Consider the following 19,793-nt stretch of genomic DNA (forward strand, 5'->3'; position numbering starts at 1 on the left):
TGGTGGCAAGCTCGTCTGGGCAATGCCGTCTCAAATAACTGGATCTGCAGGGGTACGATACAAGGGTCAGAGAGAAAGTTATTGAACGGTTATTTAAGGTTAACCAGCAAAATAAAATCCCTGGTATTTCCGGTTAATAATCCCCGGTCTTGTACATACGGGTATTAATGACAGAAAGACATTTTGGAAGGCCCGTTAAGGTTTTAGACTATGAAAAAGTTATCGTGCTGTTGTTCAAGTATTTAATGGCCTGAGTCGCACTTAGTCTATGATAGGAAGTATTTCTTCCGACTCCTTCATTTTCCTCAACCATGTCCTCTGCACCGATAACACTTGGAAATGAACACATCTTTCCGCTGTAAGTTTAACCTTCAATTTAATACTCATTGGATCACGGGCCGACAGAGGGGCTTCATCAAGAGATCGCCGGGTTGATTTCGGTGGCCCTCCTGCCGCTGTGTTTTGTGCAGCTTTGCTACCCGATCCGACGGTCAACTGAAACAAAAGGTTGACATTGATTGACCTCGCAGACACGGAGACCGCCATCACAGGGAGTTCGGAATAACTTTGCCAACACCAAAGAGGTCTCACGAAAGAAATCCAGTAGACACAAAGGATCGCAGCAAACGCCCCTTTGCTCTTCATACCAAAAAAATATAAGGCGGCTGAACAAGTCATACGAGTAAAGATATTTGTTAATTGCGTCAAAACCGATGTTTCTTTTATTATTGTCATTAAATTTTTATATATATGCACGTGATTTTTGTAACCTTTCGGGCTCCTGTTTTGGGGCATTGACAAGGTTTTAACAGCTGTTAATAATGATACTTGTAATGGATTAGCCACCGATATTCCTGGCTTGGTCATTGTGTTCAACTGGGTAACCAGAGGGAAAAAAAGGCAGTCCTTTACTCAAAAAAATCAACCCCTCCATCGCCAATATCTCGCCCCACATCAGCAAAGAACACCAACGGCCGTACCGCATTGCCATTATGGCCGAAAACAACGCAGAGGGAGCCAACGATATGGCAGTGTCCTATGATCTAATTCCCAAATTGCTGCCTCACCTCGATAGACATATGATTTTCCCACTGTTGGGATTCATGGGCGAGCAGGGCAGGTTAACGGATCAAGAATTGGCCCAGGCCAGATATGACCTTCTAAAGAACTCAAACATGACGGATTTCATATGTGATCTTTACAAGGAAATACATGGCACCGACGAGGTTCCGGAAGAGCTCAATAAGAGGCAGGAGGTTGTGGAAAAGCTGCAAGGTTTGGGTGAGAGGAGTGAGCTACTTTTGAATCTGCTTGGGAACACAGAGGTTTTGTCAAACCTAAGAGCGGACAAGCTGCAAAATTTGCAGTATCTTCAAGAGAAACATGATGTACCGTCACTACTCTCACACCTTGAATATGTTTCGGAGAAATAGAAGCTAATTTCGAGTGTTTTCTCCCAAAAAGGTCACAGTAGAGATGGTAAACGTGCTTTATGATTATGGCCAACACCAATACAGCTGTGGTAATTATGGAGAGGCTTCGGACATTTTATATCGGTTTCGTGTCTTGGTGTGTTTCTGTCATTCTGGTTCGGCTTTTGGGCTCGAAATGCTTACACTCGAATAGTCGACGGACAACGAAAAGACTACACAAGCTACCTGGGGAAAGCTAGCTTGTGACATTCTCTCGGCAAATTGGGAGGGTTCCATGGAGGAGATTACTAAAGTTAAGGACTTGATTGAGCAAAAGGCAATTCACCCTCCATCAATATTACACATCAGAATTAACACCACCTAGCTCTACAACAACCCCCTAGGCCAGCTTCAAGCTCGCACGTGGCTAGTTCACTGGACTCTTTTCCCTTTCTTTAATTACACAAACTACGCAGATGCCAGGGAATTCAAAGACCCCAAGGATTCCAAGGAACTCAAGGATCCGAAGGATGTGCTATTGGAGCTGTTCTTTTCCCCAGCTTTTATTAATACAATCCAAACCTCCTGTCCATGGATCCTTCGCTATGTGGCCGCGGCGGTCATCACCAACCGTAACCGTAAGAACAATAGCGGCCAGTACCAGAAACAGCTCAAGGACCTTGTCCGCATTGTCAAGCAGGAGTTGTATGAATATCATGACCCCATCACCGATTTTGTCGCAGCGCTCTACATCGACTTCGATTTCGAAGAGGCACAGCGGAAGCTTAGTGAGGCGGAGGAGGTGCTGGGGAGTGACTTTTTTCTTGCGTCTTCTGCCGCTTCATTTGTCGACTCGGCAAGACATTTGATCTCTGAGTCTTATTGCAAGATTCACCAGCGGATCGACATCAAAGATCTTGCTCAGCGTTTGAATCTTACCCAAGATGAGGGCGAGAAGTGGATTGTCAACCTCATCCGCGATACTAGAGTAGATGCTAAGATCGACTACAAGGATGTAAGTTGACCCCCCCCCCCCTCTAACCCTGTGCATTTTCTCCAATGTAATATATCACCAACACACCAACTACCGCCACAGGGGACTGTTATAATGAACCATCCTCCACAATCAGTATACCAGCAAGTTATTGAGAAAACTAAGGGAGGTTTGTTTAGAACGCAAGTGCTCACGTAAGTCTTTGAATCTAGTTCTCCGGGACGTTATATGTTTGGGAGTTACTGACCCCTATCTGCATTATAGTGCTGCGGTTTCAAAATAATGGGTTGTTGTATCTATTCTTTTCCTACATTTTTATTCGTGTTCTCTTTTCCATCCGGCAGACTAAGGGCTAGGTGGTTGTTTTATGCGAAAAAAGTTCACGTATTCATATATTCATGGACGTTGACATTGGTATGGAGGTTTTGTGTAAATAAAAAAGGGACCTGCAGTAGATCACAACCATAGTTGTTTGGGATACCCCATGTTATCTGTTCATGATATTACTGTATCACTCGAGTCCGTTTTTTATAATATTTAGGGCTAGGGTCTAGCCGTGTTGTTGCTGGGGCAACGGGGTGTTTGGGTGCCTTGCATGAGCCTCAATTCCCGTCAACTCGCGCATCTCCTTGCGTGTCATACATTCCTCTCCCTCAAGACTTCAGGCACCCCCAAATCCACTGCTTAGCCACCACAACTTTCCCGGCCCCGATTTCGAGAGGGAAAAACAAAACAGAGAGAAAATAAGGGCCTTTTCATCCCAAGAAACCCCCCGCGCGATGACAGTCAACAATGTCCGTATCATTGCCCGGATCCGTCCGTTGTTGAAGGGAGAGAGTGAAAAGGATGTTGTGGTATCTGCCGAAGAGGACGCGATTTCCATGCCGAACCCGAAGAACGAGAACGAGAATTTCACATTTCCATTTAATGCTGCTTACGGTCAGGATTCGGACCAAGCGCAGCTTTTTTCTGAAGGTGAGTTGGTGATGGCGGTGGTAGTGTTGGTGTTTATTTGGAACCCAACCACTGATAGAGGAGGGATAACTACCAGTATCGCCAACATTGAAACATTTATTCAAAGGGAACGATGTAACAATATTCGCGTACGGTGCCACTGGCAGTGGGAAAACGTATACCATGCGGGGACAAAAGCCAGCTTCTGAGCGTGGGATTATTCCACGCTTCCTAACTGCAATATATCGTCGGGGAAAGGAGCTTGAGCGCAAAACTGAAGGGGCGACAACGATCCGGGCAATCATGACATACTACGAGATATACAATGTAGGGAAGCTTGGCAGATAATTTCTCCAGCAGAGTGCTTATACTGTTCTACTAGGACCGAGTTTTTGATCTCTTCCAGCCTCCCGAGAAGCGAACCCCTGCTGGATTGCCCCTCCGAGAGTCGAATGGAAAAACTCAAGTCGTTGGTTTAATCGATAAGGAGATCAAGTCGTTAAAGGAGTTCGAAGCTTTGTACGATAAAGCCAATGCGAACCGGTCGACGTCTGCTACCAAGTTGAACGCGCACTCTTCTAGGTCTCACGCGGTGATATGTGTCAAGGTTTTGATTGAGGACAAAAATACAGGAGAAAACAAGACGGGGACTGTGTCATGTATTGATTTGGCTGGTAGTGAGGATAACAGGCGTACGTCCAATGACAAAGAAAGAATGACAGGTGAATATCCCTTCTGCTACCGGAGACTGGGTTTGGATGCTTCTCACTAACGATATATTAGAATCTGCTAGCATCAATAAGTCATTATTTGTGCTGGCTCAGTGCGTAGAGGCTATGACTAAGAAACAGGTCTGACATCCAACTTCCCGCTATATATAGCGATATGTTAACAATTTCGCAGAGCAGGATACCATATAGAGAGTCAAAGATGACTCGTATATTGTCACTTGGACAAAATAACGGCCTCACAGTCATGATATTGAATCTTGCCCCAACTAGAGCATTCCATCTCGATACCCTAAGCTCTCTAAATTTTGCAAATCGGACAAAAAAGGTTGAGTTGAAGCAGGCAGAGAATGAGCACCCTCAAGGTAATAGATCGCGTACCGCAAGGTATCGAATGGAAATACTAAAGTCACTAGTTTCTTTCCCATCACGGCACGACCAACTCCCTCCAATGCTAAGCCAACATGGACCCACACGAGCTTTTGGGACGGCAAAGACAAACACTATGCATGTCTCTAACCCCCAAAAGGGCTTCCAGAAAGACAAGGCACCGAAGCCACAAAACCGGGCGCCTTTGGCACCCCAGCCATTACGTCAACCTTCCGGAATCAAAAAACCTGTGCGGTCTTATGATAAGCACCATCAGCTCAGTCCTACAAATATTGCGGACATTGTTGAGAAGAAGGTGGAGGAAATATTAGCTGCTAGAGCGCTGAACGAGCCGGTTAAGAAGACGGCTACGGATGTGAGTGATGAAGTGAATAAGAGGCTCGAGCTGTTGGAAAAGAAACTGTAAGTTGATAGCTATGTTATTTGAAGAGAAGATTGAGCATTAACCTAAATATGCAGCGAGAAAAAAGCAGACGCCAAAGCAGAGGGCCTTACCTACATACTGCTTGCCAGTAAGCTCCATACCTAATATTCCCAGCCCACCCCAACTAACGGATATAAACAAATAGAACAGCATGCAGCAAGAGGTGAAAACTTCTCGGCCCTGAAAATGTATGAACTAGCCGTTCCGTACTTCCCGGAAAACGACAAACTCCTGAGGAAAATCTCCGACTTAAAAGACAAAGATAAAAAGACCACCACAATTAGGACCACAATGAGAAGCTCCTCAGATCTCACATCATCCCTTGACACTACTAATGGGAAACCCTCATCATACTCCTCCATTCGCCGGGTCTCCGTAACAGAAGAGACATTTGCACAAGCACCAGCGCCGATGCCAAGATCAAAGCCCAAACGAACCTTCGCCGTCTTCTCCGATAATAATAACGATGTACAACAGCAACCAGTTCCCCGCTCCCTACCAGCTATCAAAATGGAGGAAGATACCGCTTCAGAATACGAAGACGATAGAAGCGAAGAGGAATGGTCACTGAACACGCACCAGACGCCCCGGACAAAGAACCTCTTGAGGATAATCAACTCGGAGGATGTTTCGCAGATAATGAAGTTGAAGGTATGCCACAGCCACCACATCATGCCCAATCACTCGGCCCGCAGGATATCATATACTGACGATTTGGGGGTTTTATAGGGCGTTGGTAAAAAGCGCGCAGAAGCACTGGCCCAGGTTGTCAGAGAGCGTCGTCGGGCGGTTATGATGGACGATGATGATGACTTTCCCGCTATCAAAGATCTAGAAGAACTCGGGATGATAAAGGGTATTGGGCAAAATATGGTGGAGAATATGAGGAGTGGGCTTAGTGCTGCTTCATAGTAGTAGTAACTTGGCTCCGCCCCTTCTGCGAAAGGGGAGGAAGGAAGCATTGGAAATGGTAGAGTTTTGTTTATGCCTTAAGATTGCCTATATTTAGTTTTTGTTCTGCATTTTTGGGCCCCCGTTGGAGTGCGTGCGTGCGTGAATGCATATTAGCCGGGTTTGGTGAATCGGAGTTGTCTTGTTTTGTTCTGCTCTATTATTTTTTATATCACAGCTATCTTCTATTTCCCTTTCTTTTCTCTCTTCATCGTATTGTAATGATAAGTTCAGGTTTCCAGTTCCCTTATGGGTTTGTTTAATAGTGTGTATCAAACGTTTAGCGATCGTTGGACAAAGTTATTTGTACTGGTGCCAGAGTAGCTTGATAGGCGAACCCAATTCTCTACTATCGTACTTGAACAATTGCGCCATTTCCATTAGCACGCCTGCTGGACTTCTTTCTGCCTTCTTCCCCCCCTCTACAATACTCCTCCTCTAAAGTCATAGGTAATGATAAAGCAAACCAATGTACCGGATCTCCCTTTATTCCTTCCGTTCCAACATACTCGCACCCCAAAATCAGATATTTCTAGAAGTGATTTAGACAACGTGGGGACCGAGGACAGCCCACCAGAAGGAAAGACTCGAACAAAAAAAAAGCAAGGAAAAAAGTGTAAAACGCCAAGCAAATCATACATGAACGGGGGAATAGGTAGAGGCTGCAATCAAGCCCCCCCGATTTGCTTACACCGGTTTATATTCCACACCAAACTAAAAATCCTCGTGTCGTTTCGCTCCCTGGCTTTGGTCGCTATCGTTTCGCCGCTATCGTGAACAGTTCCAGGAAAGCAGGCATATATTTATGTAAACTTTACTCGCTCGGTCCCAATCCCAGGAATTTCAGGCTCCGGTAACCGCTGCTGGCTCCAGTTTGTAATCGTCAGTATGCAAGCCCTTCAACGCCTTCTCCCCATCTACGCTCAACCTAGGTCTCCCAGCGGCTAAGGCTGGGGCCTCGAAGAACCTTGGTTTCCATTCGACACCTTCCGCTGCTCTGGCAGCTGCCTTCTCGCGCTGCCTTTCCTCGATCTCCGATTTGAGCTGTGTGGCGCGGCTGTAGTCTCTGGCATGAATAGCTTCAGTGACGCCTTCCCACATCTTCCGAGACTCGTTTGGAAGCATAGCGTTTGGTGGTGGGCAAGTCTTTGGTTCAGGAAAAAGAGGATCCAAGTCTATCAATAGGTGCTTTTCCTGCGGATTCATTCAGAGTAAGAACAATGACCACTAGAAGAGCCTCTAAATAGGGGGGAGGCTTACGCTGGAACCTGGCACTGTGTAATACAATTGACTCATCCATGATCCCTCGATTTTGGCACGCACAAGCTTTGAGGGAACATCCTTAATCTTCTGTATACCATCGTCCTCGTGAGTATACTGATAGACGACTCCCTCGACCTTATACTTTGCCTTCCCGATCCAGGAATCGCCCAAATACTGCAGAATAGCCTTCAATTGTGTTTTGGGACAAGTTACGTAGCAGATGTCCTCGACATATAGGTTTAGAGTCCCTGAGAGATACAGCCGTGAATAAACATACTACTGGCCGCCTATGCTATACGTACCTCTCAAGAATCCTCCAAGGTTCACAGCGGGGTGGGTGAGTCGGTAGGATTCATCCCCACGCTTGTGCAAGTTGATGAAAATGCCGAGGTTATGCACCCCAGGAGTTACCCTAACTTTACGAGGTCAGCATACTGACTACCGGGAATATAAGTGTGTGGAATTGTATTTCACATACTGGAAGTCCCCGTAAACTTAGCGCTAATCTAAAATGGCGCTTTCGGTGAGCACTGATCATAGATTCCCCTCGAGTGTTTCCAAATCCATACCTGATCATATCCGTTCGCTGATACACCCTTTTCCGGGCAGTCGATGTAGAAGGCTGAGACAGGTGGATGATGGGAAGTCTGTTCCGTCAAAAACGAGACACGAACAGGCCCTTTGCTACCGGCCTGGGAAGGCTTGCTCGCCGCAGAATTCCGAGAGTTTCGGGAAGAGGGGCGGGAGGGAACCGGTGGTAGTGTCTCCTGGACATCCCAAGTGCACTGCTCCACCCAACGAATAGCTAAGTTAGCCTGTGGATTCCTAGTTGAGTTCGCAATGGGGAACGTGCTCTGAAAAATTCCCCTAATGTTGAATTATAGGGCTGCAGAGGGAAAGGTCAGCAACTGCACCGGAGCGCGGTGTATTTAGCTATACAAGGTTATCTGTAAATTTCTTACTTTGCATGGCTTTCCCTTGACGAATTTCTTCAAAAATGGGTCCAGGTTAGCTTTTACCCACACCACGGTTATCTTCATTATCTGACCAGATCTTTGGTAAACCAAAACCTTAAAACTCCCAGGAAACGTTCCAGTTCATCGTCGGATTCGCCAATGCTAAACAATATTAGTATAGAAGTGATAGGAGTATTTTCCATCATTCACCTAGCAAAAGTTTCAGGACGATCCAAGTAATTCCAATATTCTTTTTCAGCAATTCAGTATGTAGCGCTCACCCACTCACTAAGTAACCCAATAATCTTTTTCTCACCTAAGTTGGGTACGGGTTCAAGCAACTGACTCGGAAGTGAAAAGCGGACAGAGGCAATGTCGGCCACTCCGACGAAACGTCGCAAAATACCAAGCAGAGTCCTAGGCCCAAGAAAATTGATGATTAGCTGGTGGCCTAAGGGGCGAATCAGTAGAGAACCACATACCTTAATTTTGATTGATTCTCTGCCTCGGAACCTGTGTTCGAGGCGGTTCCTGGAGGTGTTGCAGTGGGTGTTGGGGCGGAGGAGGAAGGGGTAAGAGGTGTGTTTTCCATGGCGGATTTTTGACGATGATTTCTCTCAAGCGAAGAAGGGGGGAATCTAGGGAGCGGGGCTGCGGAGAGAGTGACGAAGATTTGGGGGGGTGGGAAGAGCCTAAGAGCTCTGATAGATATCTGGCGGTAGGATAGTTAGTCGTCAACCCCAACCCCTTGTCCCCTTCACTAGTGTCTTGGCATCAGGGCACAAACTTCCAAAGGATCCAAACCCCGAACCTCTTTAATTGCCAAGATCGAGTGACTGGTGTGTCCACAGTCAGAAAATGGGAAGAGCCGATGACCAGCATCCCGATCCAATAAAGTAGCGCACGCTGAACGAAGCCGGGATGGAATGCCTACTATGTAAATTATGCCTCCAACATAGATTGAAATCGCTCTACATACCATTACCGGTATTTTGCCCGAAAAAAGAAGAATTCTGACAAGGCTGAACGTGATGATAGGTAAGTTACGAGTACTTGTACTCGAGTACACATGACTCTGTGGATGAGACAATATGGAGGGGTCATCACTACGAGTACAATAACGCCTCTATGGGCAAAGCCATACCACCAAAACGAAAGCATAATGTACGGTACTTACGGAGGTACAGCTCCTAAGTTTTGTATGTTACACCGGTTGCTAACAAAATGCCCACTGCGAGTGTAACATACAAAACTTAGGCGCTGTACCTCCGTAGCTTCTGTAACTGAAGAGGGGCTACCCGTGCTGCGCCAATCTTTTGAGCCCCATCTACGCGTACCGGTATCATAGTTTGCTGGCCTCTGGTGTAACTCATATAACAGCTGTAACTCGTGGCAGGCAGATATTCACTATAAGCGCCAGCAAATGTGATCTATCATTCTGTAGCTGGAACCGATAATTGGGGCTGCGATAAAGTGCCTGAGCTTTCCACCCATGAATCACGATAACCAGGTCATCAGATGTCCTACGATAGTACTCGTACTACTACTGGTAGTACAGTAGAGTAGGTGACAAGTGCCCGTTCGATTCGACCGCCGCATAATCTTTCGGCTGGTCCTGGATATATGAACCAACTGGTGCCGAAATGCTATTATGTGAGTATTGTACTTGTGCTGACCTTTTCTGGTATTATGATATGTACATACCACACGGTGGTGACTTACCGGTAGTGCCCTACTGTCTATCTGTGCACTGTGCTCGAGTTTGAGCACTCGCGGTCTGGCTGGCCCGCCCAAGAGATGCCGGGTCAGCAACATCACAATACCACCACAGACTACAGTACCGGTACTGCAGCTCCAGACACACGCACCCCATCCTTCTCAGGGAAATATGATGAATCTATGATACTGTGCCAGTATGCATATCTATCAAAGGACAGAAGTGGAGCGTCCCTGGGGTACTGGCCGATTTCAAAAGTATTCGGACGCCTTGGCGCGAATTTGTATGAGGCTTGGCGCCAAGGTGTCCGGATATTAAAAAATTAGTTTTGTACTAGTACCGTACAGTTAACCTCCCCAATACCGGTGCTTCTGGATGGAGCCTTTTAGTCTTGGCGTACCAGTGAGCTCCTGGTCACAGTTTTCGCCTAATTAAGCCAAAGTGCCAGCCGCATGGCATCCCGTGCTGGAGAAACATGTGCCAAGACCCCATTTCCAAGTTCTCGACGCGTCTCACTGGGCAAGGTGACCAGGTGTGAAAGCCATAGCTCTAGATAGACTACCGTATTGTCGTCACACCTTGAGCGCGTCTCCCTTATTGATCCACCTTTTTCATCCCAACTCAAGTTTTATCGCTCCCACATTCCATCTCGAATTCTCTAAGCCCGATACCGGTTGCTGAGTATTTGTGCAATGGGATCTCGCCCTGAGCTTAAGGTATACATGCTCGCCATTTGGGCTCCTTTTATTGTGTTTTGCCCCCAATTAATCGCTATTCTAGGTTGAGGATGAGAGTGCCTTTATTTCCTTTTTCAACAGTCTTCCCGAGACGGATGCCATTCGACTCTTCGACAGAAACGACTACTACACTGCCCACGGGCAGGATGCTATATATGTTGCTCAGACGGTAGAGTTTTAATCTGAGCCGCCCTTCGTGCTTCCGGTGCTGATTGCTCCCCTCATAGATCTATAAAACTACATCCGTCATCCGACAATTGGGCAGCTCGAGGAACCCCCTTGAGTCATGTACTCTATCCGTTACCGCCTACCGCAATTTCCTTCGCGAATGCCTCTTCCAGAATAGAAAGCGGGTGGAAATATGGGGAGCAAAATTGAGGAATAAGTGGGGCATTACGAAGAAGGCTTCTCCTGGAAATCTTCAAGATGTTGAGGATGATTTCGCCGGCCAGATCGATTCATCTCCCATTATCCTTGCTGTGAGGATATCAGTCAAGGGAGAGGAGCGGAATGTTGGTGTTTGTTTTGCAGATGCCAGTGTTCGGGAGCTGGGCGTGAGCGAGTTTGCCGATAACGACCTATACTCCAATTTCGAAGTAAGTGATCTCTAGGAGCTGTTAACCGAGGATTCCGCTGTAGCTAACCTTTAGCTTAGTCTCTCATCATCCAACTTGGTGTCAAAGAGTGCGTTGTTCAATCGGATGAGCAGAACAAGGATTATGAACTGGGAAAACTTCGAGGAATTATCGAGCGCTGTGGGATAGTTATGACCTTTCGGAAGGCTTCCGAGTTTTCGGTCAAAGACATCGAGCAAGACCTCTCCCGACTTCTTACAAGTGAAATTGCTGCCGGTGTCTTACCACAGGTGGAAAACAAGCTTGCCATGGCAGCTGCTTCCGCCTTGATACGATATCTACAGCTTATGAGCGACGATCTTAACTTTGGCCAATACCGTCTTTACCAACACGATCTTGCCCAGTATATGAAGTTGGATGCATCAGCAGTTAAAGCGCTTAACTTGATGCCTGGACCCCGAGATGGTTCAAAGAATATGTCGCTATACGGCCTTCTTAATAAGTGTAAGACCGCCATAGGGACCCGGCTGCTGGGCCAATGGCTTAAGCAACCGTTAATGAGTCTTGAAGAAATCAAAAAACGGCAATTTTTGGTGGAAGCGTTCGTTGAGGACACTGAACTCCGGCAGACGATGCAGGAGGAGCACTTAAAGAGCATACCAGATCTTTACCGGCTCTCTAAACGATTCCAAAAAAACTTGGCAAACTTGGAAGATGTTGTCAGAGCATACCAAGTTGCCATCAGAATCCCGGGGTTCATTTCAACCTTTGAAGGTGTGATGGATGAGACGTATAAAGACCCGCTTGATCTGCGATACACAACCAAACTACGGGTAGAACTTTCCTCCAAAAGGCTAGGTGCCTCTGCTAACATGGCCTTTAGGAAATATATGGCAACTTGGAAAAGCTACAAGAGCTGGTCGAAACCACTGTGGACCTTGATGCTCTTGATAATCACGAATTCATTATCAAGCCAGAATTTAGCGATGATCTTAAATTGGTTCGGGATAAGCTGGATAAACTGAAGAGGGCAATGGACACCGAGCACCACAGAGTCGGAAGCGATCTGGGCCAGGAGGTTGACAAGAAGCTTTTCATGGAGAACCATAAGACATATGGGTGGTGTTTCCGTTTGACCCGTGCCGAGGCAGGTTCAATAAGGAATCAGAAGGAATATAGAGAAATATCAACCATGAAGAATGGTGTTTTCTTTACGACCACTGTCATGCAGGATCTGAAGCGGGATTTTGATAAGTCAACGTACATATATAACAAGACACAGAGCGGACTAGTGGATGAAGTTGTCACCGTAGCATGTGAGTTTCCGTGGGGTCGGTGTATTCCATCTCCCCTGAGTACTAATACCTTATAGCCTCCTATTGCCCAGTTCTGGAAGAATTGGCCGCCGTGCTAGCCCATCTAGACGTTATTGTTAGTTTCGCTCACGTTTCGGTTCATGCTCCATCACCGTATGTCAAGCCGAAGATGCATGCAAGAGGAGAGGGAAACACTATTTTGAAGGAAGCCCGACATCCATGCATGGAAATGCAGGACGACATTCAATTCATCACGAACGATGTCAGCTTATGCAGAGGCAGCTCGGAGTTTTTGATAATCACAGGTCCCAACATGGGTGGTAAATCCACTTACATCCGGCAGATTGGCGTCATCGCTCTAATGGCCCAGGTTGGATGCTTCGTTCCATGCTCCGAGGCGGAATTGACGATTTTCGATTGTATACTTGCTCGCGTCGGAGCCAGCGACTCGCAAATGAAGGGTGTGTCCACATTCATGGCCGAGATGTTGGAGACCTCGACTATCCTCAAGTCGGCTACTTCCGAGTCCCTGATTATCATCGATGAGCTTGGGCGAGGTACCAGTACCTATGATGGGTTCGGGCTTGCTTGGGCTATCTCAGAACACATTGTCAAGGAAATTAGGTGTTTTGCGATGTTCGCAACTCATTTTCACGAATTGACGGCGCTAGTCGACGAATACCCCTCCGTAAAGAACTTGCACGTCATTGCACATGTTGGGGACAAGGACGCGAGGGAGGTGACTTTGCTTTATAAAGTCGACGAAGGTTTGCGAGGATATCCCCCGTGACCAGTCAAAGGATGTTCTAACAGTGTGCGGTTATAGGCGTTTCCGACCAGAGCTTCGGTATTCATGTCGCGGAACTTGTTCGCTTCCCACAAAAGGTAATCAACATGGCCAAGCGTAAAGCAGACGAACTCGAAGACTTTACCGGCAAACACGAACAGAAGGCATCCAACTGTACCAGAGAGCAGATTGCAGAGGGGTCGGCTCTGCTAAAAAAGGTATTGGTCGAGTGGAAAAACAAGGTGGAGGACTCGGGGATGACCCCCGCTCAAATGAGGGGTGAACTCATAAAATTGATCCAAGCACCGGAGCACAAGGAAGCTTTGGATAATGATCCATTCTTCCAATCAGTTAAGGCCCTGTAGTTGTATTTTAGTGGTGACTGTTTTTTATCACGAGTGGCGTTTCGATTTCTCACATGTATTATTAGCCAGACATCGCACTCGGGTACTTGCATGGTATCATATGTTACAAAATAGACTTTTCCTTCTTTCTCGAGCCGGAGCTTTTACAATTGAATACTCATATCAATCGTCAAACATGGTGGAAGTTGGTCGCCTCAAGCCTAGGTCCACTGAATGAGCGACGGACCTTCAAGCAATTATCCACTTTAGTCTGTAGGCTCTCACACAGTTACTAGTAGTAGGGCGTTTAAATATTCGCTAAAAGATAAAACAGGACGGGATACCGAAGGATTGCGAGACGGACCCTTTAGCACAAGAAACACAAGCACCAGCCAGGGGCGATGCGCCGTCCTCGCACGCCAGTTTGGCAAGTCCGGGTACCGGTATGGCGTGTCCAGTGCAAAACTACTGCTAGGTCGATAATAACCTACAATAATAAGAATAGGGATAGTGAACCGGAAGAACTCACCGGCCATAAGAAAGGCTAAGAGATCTGTACTGAGAGGGCTAGGACGAGTAGTAAGAAGATTAGAGTCTTACTACCGTATCCATGTCGCGCGCATCGTTGTGAGGCACGCCATGCGTTAGTGGGAGAAGCAGGTAGAGAGAGAAGAAAATGACTAACTAGCAGCGACGCAATACGAAGTAAGTATCGATTATAATTTGAAGCGGTGGGGATGGAGGTTCGCGCACAAACTGGGAAGAGCAGCCAGGAATTGGTTAGCTTCGTGAAGAGGTACGGGGGGGTTCGCAGCACTTACATTCTATTGAGGAAAACAAGCATGAAGTTAGTCCGAAAAGCAGACCTGAATGTTTTTTTAGATTACATGCGATCTTCAGAGGCGGGTGAGATCTATCAGTAAAGTAGAAACAAGAAGACCAGAGAGCATGCAGGTCGGATGTGTCCATAAAAATCGGAAACTAAGGGTGGCAAAACAGGGATCCAAGAGATCGGGAAATAAGATTGTCAGGAAAGAAGCGAGGGGTTGCTGGATATTTTAAAGAGAGGTGATATTGCACTGAGTGATCCGATATGACATCAAGTTAAAGCAAAGAGCCTGAGAGCTTACAAGATATAATCAAATTGAATCGACTAACATACAAACACTTTCGTTGAATGAGACTTGCATAATAATAATAATAATAATAATAATAATAATAATAATAATAATAATAATAATAATAATAATAATAATACTTGGAAATTCATATGTAGCAGATCATAAATATCAGAAAAGAGCTCGGGCAAAATATCGGCTCATAGAGGTATACTTAGTAAAAATATATGTGTGCGGGAAATAGCTGGAATAAGAATATAGTTTAGCAAAAAGGAAGAGTGGCATATAGAAGAGGCTCCGTTCTGCATGTACAGTCGTGTCTGAAAAGTCTATGTACCCCTCACGGCAATGGCACTACCACTACAAACAATAATATTGACCACAACAAAAAAAAAAATATGAGTACAATTTTAAAATAGATAATAGTAGAAATAGAAAAAAAAAACAGTTTCCCAATGCTACCATTTTGTATGGCTTCCATCTGCATCTAATACAGCCTGAAGTTTCTCAGGCATTCTCTGAATCTATTCATCAAATGTCTCTTGGGGAATGAGGTCCCACTCTTCCTTTGCTGCCTGAAATAATTCAGCAGCACTATGGGCCTTCTCTCAACCTTGGAGAATCACTTTCTGAGTGCTCTTTTGAGAATTGCCTAGGTATTCTCAATAGGATTGAGATCTGGTGAGTTGGGAGGCCAAGCCAATCTTTGATCTCTACAGTCCTCTTGCAATTTTTTGTTTTCTGCTCCATTATGCCATGATGCATTATCAGCAGCCATATAGATAGTTTGAGGAGCTCTGTCTATGGCTTCTATGAAAAGGATGAGGTAGGGTTGGTGAATCTCAGTTGCATATTGGTGGGAATTGAGATCAAGTCTGTCTCTTTTACTGGTTCTTTCCTCCTCAGTCCTCTTCCTTACAAGAATGAGCCCAGTTCTTCCTCCATGCATTATTGCAGCATATACATCTATGTTGGTACGCCCTGACTTAAAGCTAGGCTTTAAGTTCTTTTCTTCCAACTCTTTACCTGGTTTAAGTCTGACCTTTCTTCCCACAGGATTTGGATCATATTCAATTGTGGCCTTATCCACAAAAACCACCCATTTCCAAACTCTTATCTAGTTCCTCCTCACTCTAGCAAACTCCTTTCTCTTCTCCTTCTGCTCTTTTTACCAAAAAGGCTTTTTCCTAGATATCCTGAGCTTAAATCTAGCTTCTTTGGAAATTTTGCCAACAGTATCTTTACCAAGTCCAATATTGGCTTTTTGAGTAATATCTCTTAGAGCTAAATAAGGCTCAGTATCAATAATATCAAGAATTACTTGCCTTTTAGCATCAGTAATCTTGGTTGGTCTGCCAGATTTGGGGGTATCAGGGATGTTTCCATCTCTGGATTTCACATTTTTGACTACTGTTGAAACAGTTGACTTGGAGAAGTTCATAAGCTTTGAAGTTTTATCATACCCCATATCAGTACGTTTATAGAGGGCATAGATTTCCCTTTTCTGGTCTTTTCTGAGGGTTTGGGAGTGTGGTAGTGCCATCGTAGGGAGGAATGTTGAGGTGATCGTTGGTTGCAGTGTTGCCATGTTGGGGTATATAGACTTTTCAGACATGATTGTACCAACAAAAATATATTACAATAAAAGTTGAAAATAGCATATAATAATATTATACTAATAAAAATATTCAGAGAAAAAAATAAATATATATGTTCAGCAAATATGCTACAGGTATGTGAAAGAAAAAGAAAAATAAAAGTCATACAATTGAGCTTAGAGTAAGTATGATATCTAACAAAAACTATAATAGTGCTAAGATTTCTGTGATGATTGTGTAACAGCAAGCAGTTTCAAATAGGCAGCATGCCTATGGCGTGCCTATCAGCTCAACATAACATATCCGCTCAATATGACATTCTCCTATACAACTAATTTCAAAGCCAATTTATCCACCAGAATAGGTTCCCGAATTCTAGAGAGATATGTTGATGTTGATGCAAGAATCCAAGATGCTTGTAAAAGGTATTTCAAAACCGAAAAGCCTAATGTTGCTATATTGGCCTGTGATTTTCAAGTCCTGAAAGCAAGATTGTATGCCTGTATCAAGGGATGCAAATTAAAATCCCTATGCTGTGTCACAAATTGACATCTTTCCAAGGCCAAGAAGTTAGCCATCTGCCTTTACCTAAAACAACTTGATACTATTGGGACCTCTGTAAGAGTTCCAATGGTCACAGGTTGTACAAACAGGATTTTGAAGAAAAAGTATAAATGTGCTTTAATTCAACAAAGTCCTCAAGAAGTGCCCACTAGAGTTGACCCTTACTGAACTGGGTGATTCCTTGAAAGACATCCAGAATTTTTTATATGAAAGCAGAGAACGCTAGATTGAAAATTGAATAAACGCACACTACTTGAAGGAATTACTTACTTGGTTTACAAAATATAAGGAAATCTGCAAGTAAAAAGTAATTCAAGTTGAAGAGAGATACAATTTCAATGAGACTGGCTTTAGGATAGGAATTGGCAATAGATTTCTACCCAGTAACTTTACTTGTGTAGAGTAGAAGCACTTTGACAGGATAGGATCTTAACACCCCCATCGGAAATCTTTGGTTGTCATGCAGGATACCTTGCAGTTGCAAGTAGTATTGGTAGAAAATCACTCAATACCAGAAATAACTTTGTCAATAATAGGAGTTGAACACGTGATATCCAGAGAGGAATTATGTGATATTCCAATTGAGCTAAACTGAGACAGATATGTGTGATGATGTGTGGGCCCTATTAGGGGGACAGAGGTGGGTATTGGAGACCAGAGATTCCAATTCAGATCTGGATTCCCCTACTTAGGGTGGTTCTTAGGTATTAAATCTTGGTGTTCCTAACACCAATAGCCTCTTCAGGGGTGTGAACAAAACCTATTTGGAAGTAAGTTTTTTTTCTATTTTGTTGAATTTTGTTTTCAAGATTATAAAAACTTACAAGATAATGATTGTCTAAAGATAGTTCTAAGTATTGACATAAGGAGTCTCCACTATATGACCTCCTAGCGGGTTATTTTCTTGGAGTATGTCCTTTAGGATAGTTTACTTGTATAGCATTTATTCAATTCTATGTAGAGAAAGCTGAAGTAGCTTACTATGTACTAGTCAATTCTGCTAGCCTTTCATATTCTCAGTTATTGGAAAAGTTTCCGGACTCAATAGACTTGGATTCTGATAGTAGCCTGATGAATAATGAGGATATTATTTATAAAGTATTTAAAGAGAGAGTTTGTAACAATCTCCCTTCGGATAGTTAGTTTTTAGTGATGGGAAATAATAATTTTCTTCTTTATCTGCTATATGATCTCTCTTAGGCCAATGTCTATGTTACTGATAGTACAAGACTGATATCTTCTATTTATAATGCCTATTGTAAGCTTTCTCTAACTTTGCCTTTCGTAAAGGCTTCTCATCATAATAATAATAAAAAATGTGATAATAGTAAAGAATATAAAGATGTTTTGCTATATTCGTAAATACATAAGTAATAACTAGGAAAAGTACTTAGAATTTAGCCTAATTTTATTTATACTAGTACTGCCAATACTGGCATATAACTAGTCTCCCCCGTATCCCATAAAATAAACTATCTAAAATATACTACTGCAGACTATTCTGCCTCGTGACCACTTCTCTCAAATATAAATCCAAAAATCACTCCCTATTGGGCTCACAGGTACTTGCAGCAACTATTGCTGCACCAGATTTACACATCTTCCCATCTTGCTACCCAACCACCACCTCATAACCTCACCCCTATCCACCCTTAATACCATCTGACCTAAATATTCAACAAAGGAAACTTACAGTCTATTCCAACATCCTACTGTTCTCTTATAATGCAACCTGAGATCAAGATACCTTCTCGTCAAAACCAAATAGTAAAAGAGGCAGTGGAGCACTTTCAATAACTCGTTCACCTTTGCCTACCTTAAGATTACCAATGTTCTTGTTACCAGGTCCAATACATTCTATAGCTGGTGTTGAGAATGCCAAAACTGGTTGTGATAAGTCTGGAGGTCCTGAGGCCGTTTCTTAAAGTGTTCAGTAAAGATAAAGTGTTTTTAGGTCACTGTGGTAGAAATGGACATACTACAGGAAAGGAGATTGTACTATCATTGGTTGGGTAAGAAGAACTACTTCTTCGGCAAGGTTACGATGTGCAGTAGTACGCAACCACTGCCAGTATGCTTTCTCTTGCACTGGGTACAGGTTATCGGGTCTTCTACCATTGCAATTCTGCCTTTCCTTTCCACTATCAGTATGCCATCAAAGAGGTTACCTGCTATAACGAACTCCTTGTCTATCCCCTTACCATGACGAGGGATTTTCAAGCCCAACCACCTATGGTTCACCTACCAGGATTTTCACCTTGAGATGGCTGAATTGTTATACAAGTTTTTGTTAGTGGGATGCCTGCTAGTATAGCGGAGGCACTCAGTCTAGTAGTGTCTATCTTTCTTCCCATCACAGCTACCATGGCTGATCAAGCCTGTCCCACTGCGGATTCTTAACAAAATGTAGGCATCTCTGTGGGTGAGGCCATGGAGGTGCTAGGGTGCCTTAGGTTTATGAGCGTAATACCTATGTCCTTTCCTGTCGTGCCAGGACTCCTATTCTTCCTAGCATGATTATCAAGCTATGACCGTGTGTCCGATCCTGAAGCTGACCCCTTTCCAAAGCAGTGGTCACAAAGAACATTCCATACTGGCCTTAGCTTACAGGTCAACTATCTCATTGCCAGTGATGCCTATATGACCAGGGACCCAACCAAGACTAATGTCAGAGAAGGCACTAAATAGCAGTGCCATAACTTTCCACAACTTAGCTGAGTCATCTGCTAAAAGCATGTTGTCAACTAGGGTGAAGGCCAGAACACAGTTCAAGAATACATGAACTCGATGTCCCTTAGCCATATCCTGAGCATGTCGGAGGACACAGATCACTGCAAACAGCTTGCATTCAACAATACTTTGTGATGGGGGGACCAAGCACTAATCAATACAGGTCATGGCCCTTTTCTCAAATACTACCCATGGCATACTAGCCCCCTCACAGGACTTTGACCTCTCTGTGTAT

At 44.4% G+C, this 19,793-nt stretch overlaps 6 protein-coding genes; 4 read left to right on the forward strand and 2 right to left on the reverse strand.

Moving 5' to 3' along the window:
* Nucleotides 1-313: 313 nt before the first annotated feature.
* On the forward strand, nt 314-1,724 carry GSTUM_00006261001 (uncharacterized protein; the record flags this gene model as incomplete). XM_002838439.2 has 5 exons in its annotated part: nt 314-358; nt 531-1,388; nt 1,465-1,569; nt 1,627-1,675; nt 1,702-1,724. Exons 2-5 carry the CDS (start codon nt 993-995, stop codon nt 1,722-1,724), a joined length of 573 nt encoding a protein of 190 aa, XP_002838485.1. The 5' UTR covers nt 314-358; nt 531-992.
* A 2-nt stretch (nt 1,725-1,726) lies between these two features.
* GSTUM_00006262001 (uncharacterized protein) lies at nt 1,727-2,005 on the reverse strand (the record flags this gene model as incomplete). Its single annotated transcript, XM_002838440.1, has 5 exons — nt 1,727-1,759; nt 1,807-1,812; nt 1,849-1,861; nt 1,909-1,956; nt 1,986-2,005. 5 exons carry the CDS (start codon nt 2,003-2,005, stop codon nt 1,727-1,729), a joined length of 120 nt encoding a protein of 39 aa, XP_002838486.1.
* A 12-nt stretch (nt 2,006-2,017) lies between these two features.
* GSTUM_00006263001 (uncharacterized protein) lies at nt 2,018-2,917 on the forward strand (the record flags this gene model as incomplete). XM_002838441.2 has 4 exons in its annotated part: nt 2,018-2,148; nt 2,202-2,427; nt 2,509-2,600; nt 2,671-2,917. The coding sequence occupies 4 exons, from the start codon at nt 2,018-2,020 to the stop codon at nt 2,687-2,689; spliced, it is 468 nt and encodes a 155-aa protein (XP_002838487.1). The 3' UTR covers nt 2,690-2,917.
* Nucleotides 2,918-3,185: 268 nt separating this feature from the next.
* GSTUM_00006264001 (uncharacterized protein) lies at nt 3,186-5,814 on the forward strand (the record flags this gene model as incomplete). The annotated part of the gene is made up of 9 exons (XM_002838442.1): nt 3,186-3,381; nt 3,458-3,687; nt 3,743-4,082; nt 4,144-4,211; nt 4,264-4,812; nt 4,855-4,880; nt 4,938-4,990; nt 5,048-5,553; nt 5,632-5,814. The coding sequence occupies 9 exons, from the start codon at nt 3,186-3,188 to the stop codon at nt 5,812-5,814; spliced, it is 2,151 nt and encodes a 716-aa protein (XP_002838488.1).
* A 227-nt stretch (nt 5,815-6,041) lies between these two features.
* GSTUM_00006265001 (uncharacterized protein) lies at nt 6,042-9,189 on the reverse strand. XM_002838443.2 has 14 exons: nt 9,007-9,189; nt 8,860-8,908; nt 8,555-8,784; nt 8,389-8,489; nt 8,283-8,322; nt 8,165-8,234; nt 8,079-8,105; nt 7,966-8,002; nt 7,869-7,901; nt 7,686-7,795; nt 7,595-7,622; nt 7,419-7,532; nt 7,114-7,364; nt 6,042-7,047 (listed from the first exon to the last, which is right to left on the reverse strand). The coding sequence occupies exons 3-14, from the start codon at nt 8,662-8,664 to the stop codon at nt 6,697-6,699; spliced, it is 1,272 nt and encodes a 423-aa protein (XP_002838489.1). The 5' UTR covers nt 8,665-8,784; nt 8,860-8,908; nt 9,007-9,189; the 3' UTR covers nt 6,042-6,696.
* Nucleotides 9,190-10,437: 1,248 nt separating this feature from the next.
* On the forward strand, nt 10,438-13,569 carry GSTUM_00006266001 (uncharacterized protein; the record flags this gene model as incomplete). XM_002838444.2 has 8 exons in its annotated part: nt 10,438-10,505; nt 10,570-10,695; nt 10,754-11,122; nt 11,182-11,934; nt 11,985-12,417; nt 12,474-13,132; nt 13,157-13,184; nt 13,244-13,569. Exons 1-8 carry the CDS (start codon nt 10,482-10,484, stop codon nt 13,567-13,569), a joined length of 2,718 nt encoding a protein of 905 aa, XP_002838490.1. The 5' UTR covers nt 10,438-10,481.
* Between the last annotated feature and the right edge of the window lie 6,224 nt (nt 13,570-19,793).

The sequence above is a fragment of the Tuber melanosporum genome, assembly GCF_000151645.1.
Source record: "Tuber melanosporum whole genome shotgun sequence assembly, scaffold_25, strain Mel28".
Taxonomy (NCBI): Eukaryota; Fungi; Ascomycota; class Pezizomycetes; order Pezizales; family Tuberaceae; genus Tuber; species Tuber melanosporum.

Bases quoted from the DNA above. Each gene is read 5' to 3' on its own strand.
- GSTUM_00006265001 (XM_002838443.2), bottom strand. From the start codon at position 8,664: ATGGAAAACACACCTCTTACCCCTTCCTCCTCCGCCCCAACACCCACT. The intron at 8,235-8,282 runs GTGAATGATGGA...AATATTGTTTAG, and splicing joins CGTCCTGAAACTTTTGCTAG to CATTGGCGAATCCGACGATG. The intron at 7,048-7,113 runs GTAAGCCTCCCC...ATGAATCCGCAG, and splicing joins ACACAGTGCCAGGTTCCAGC to GAAAAGCACCTATTGATAGA.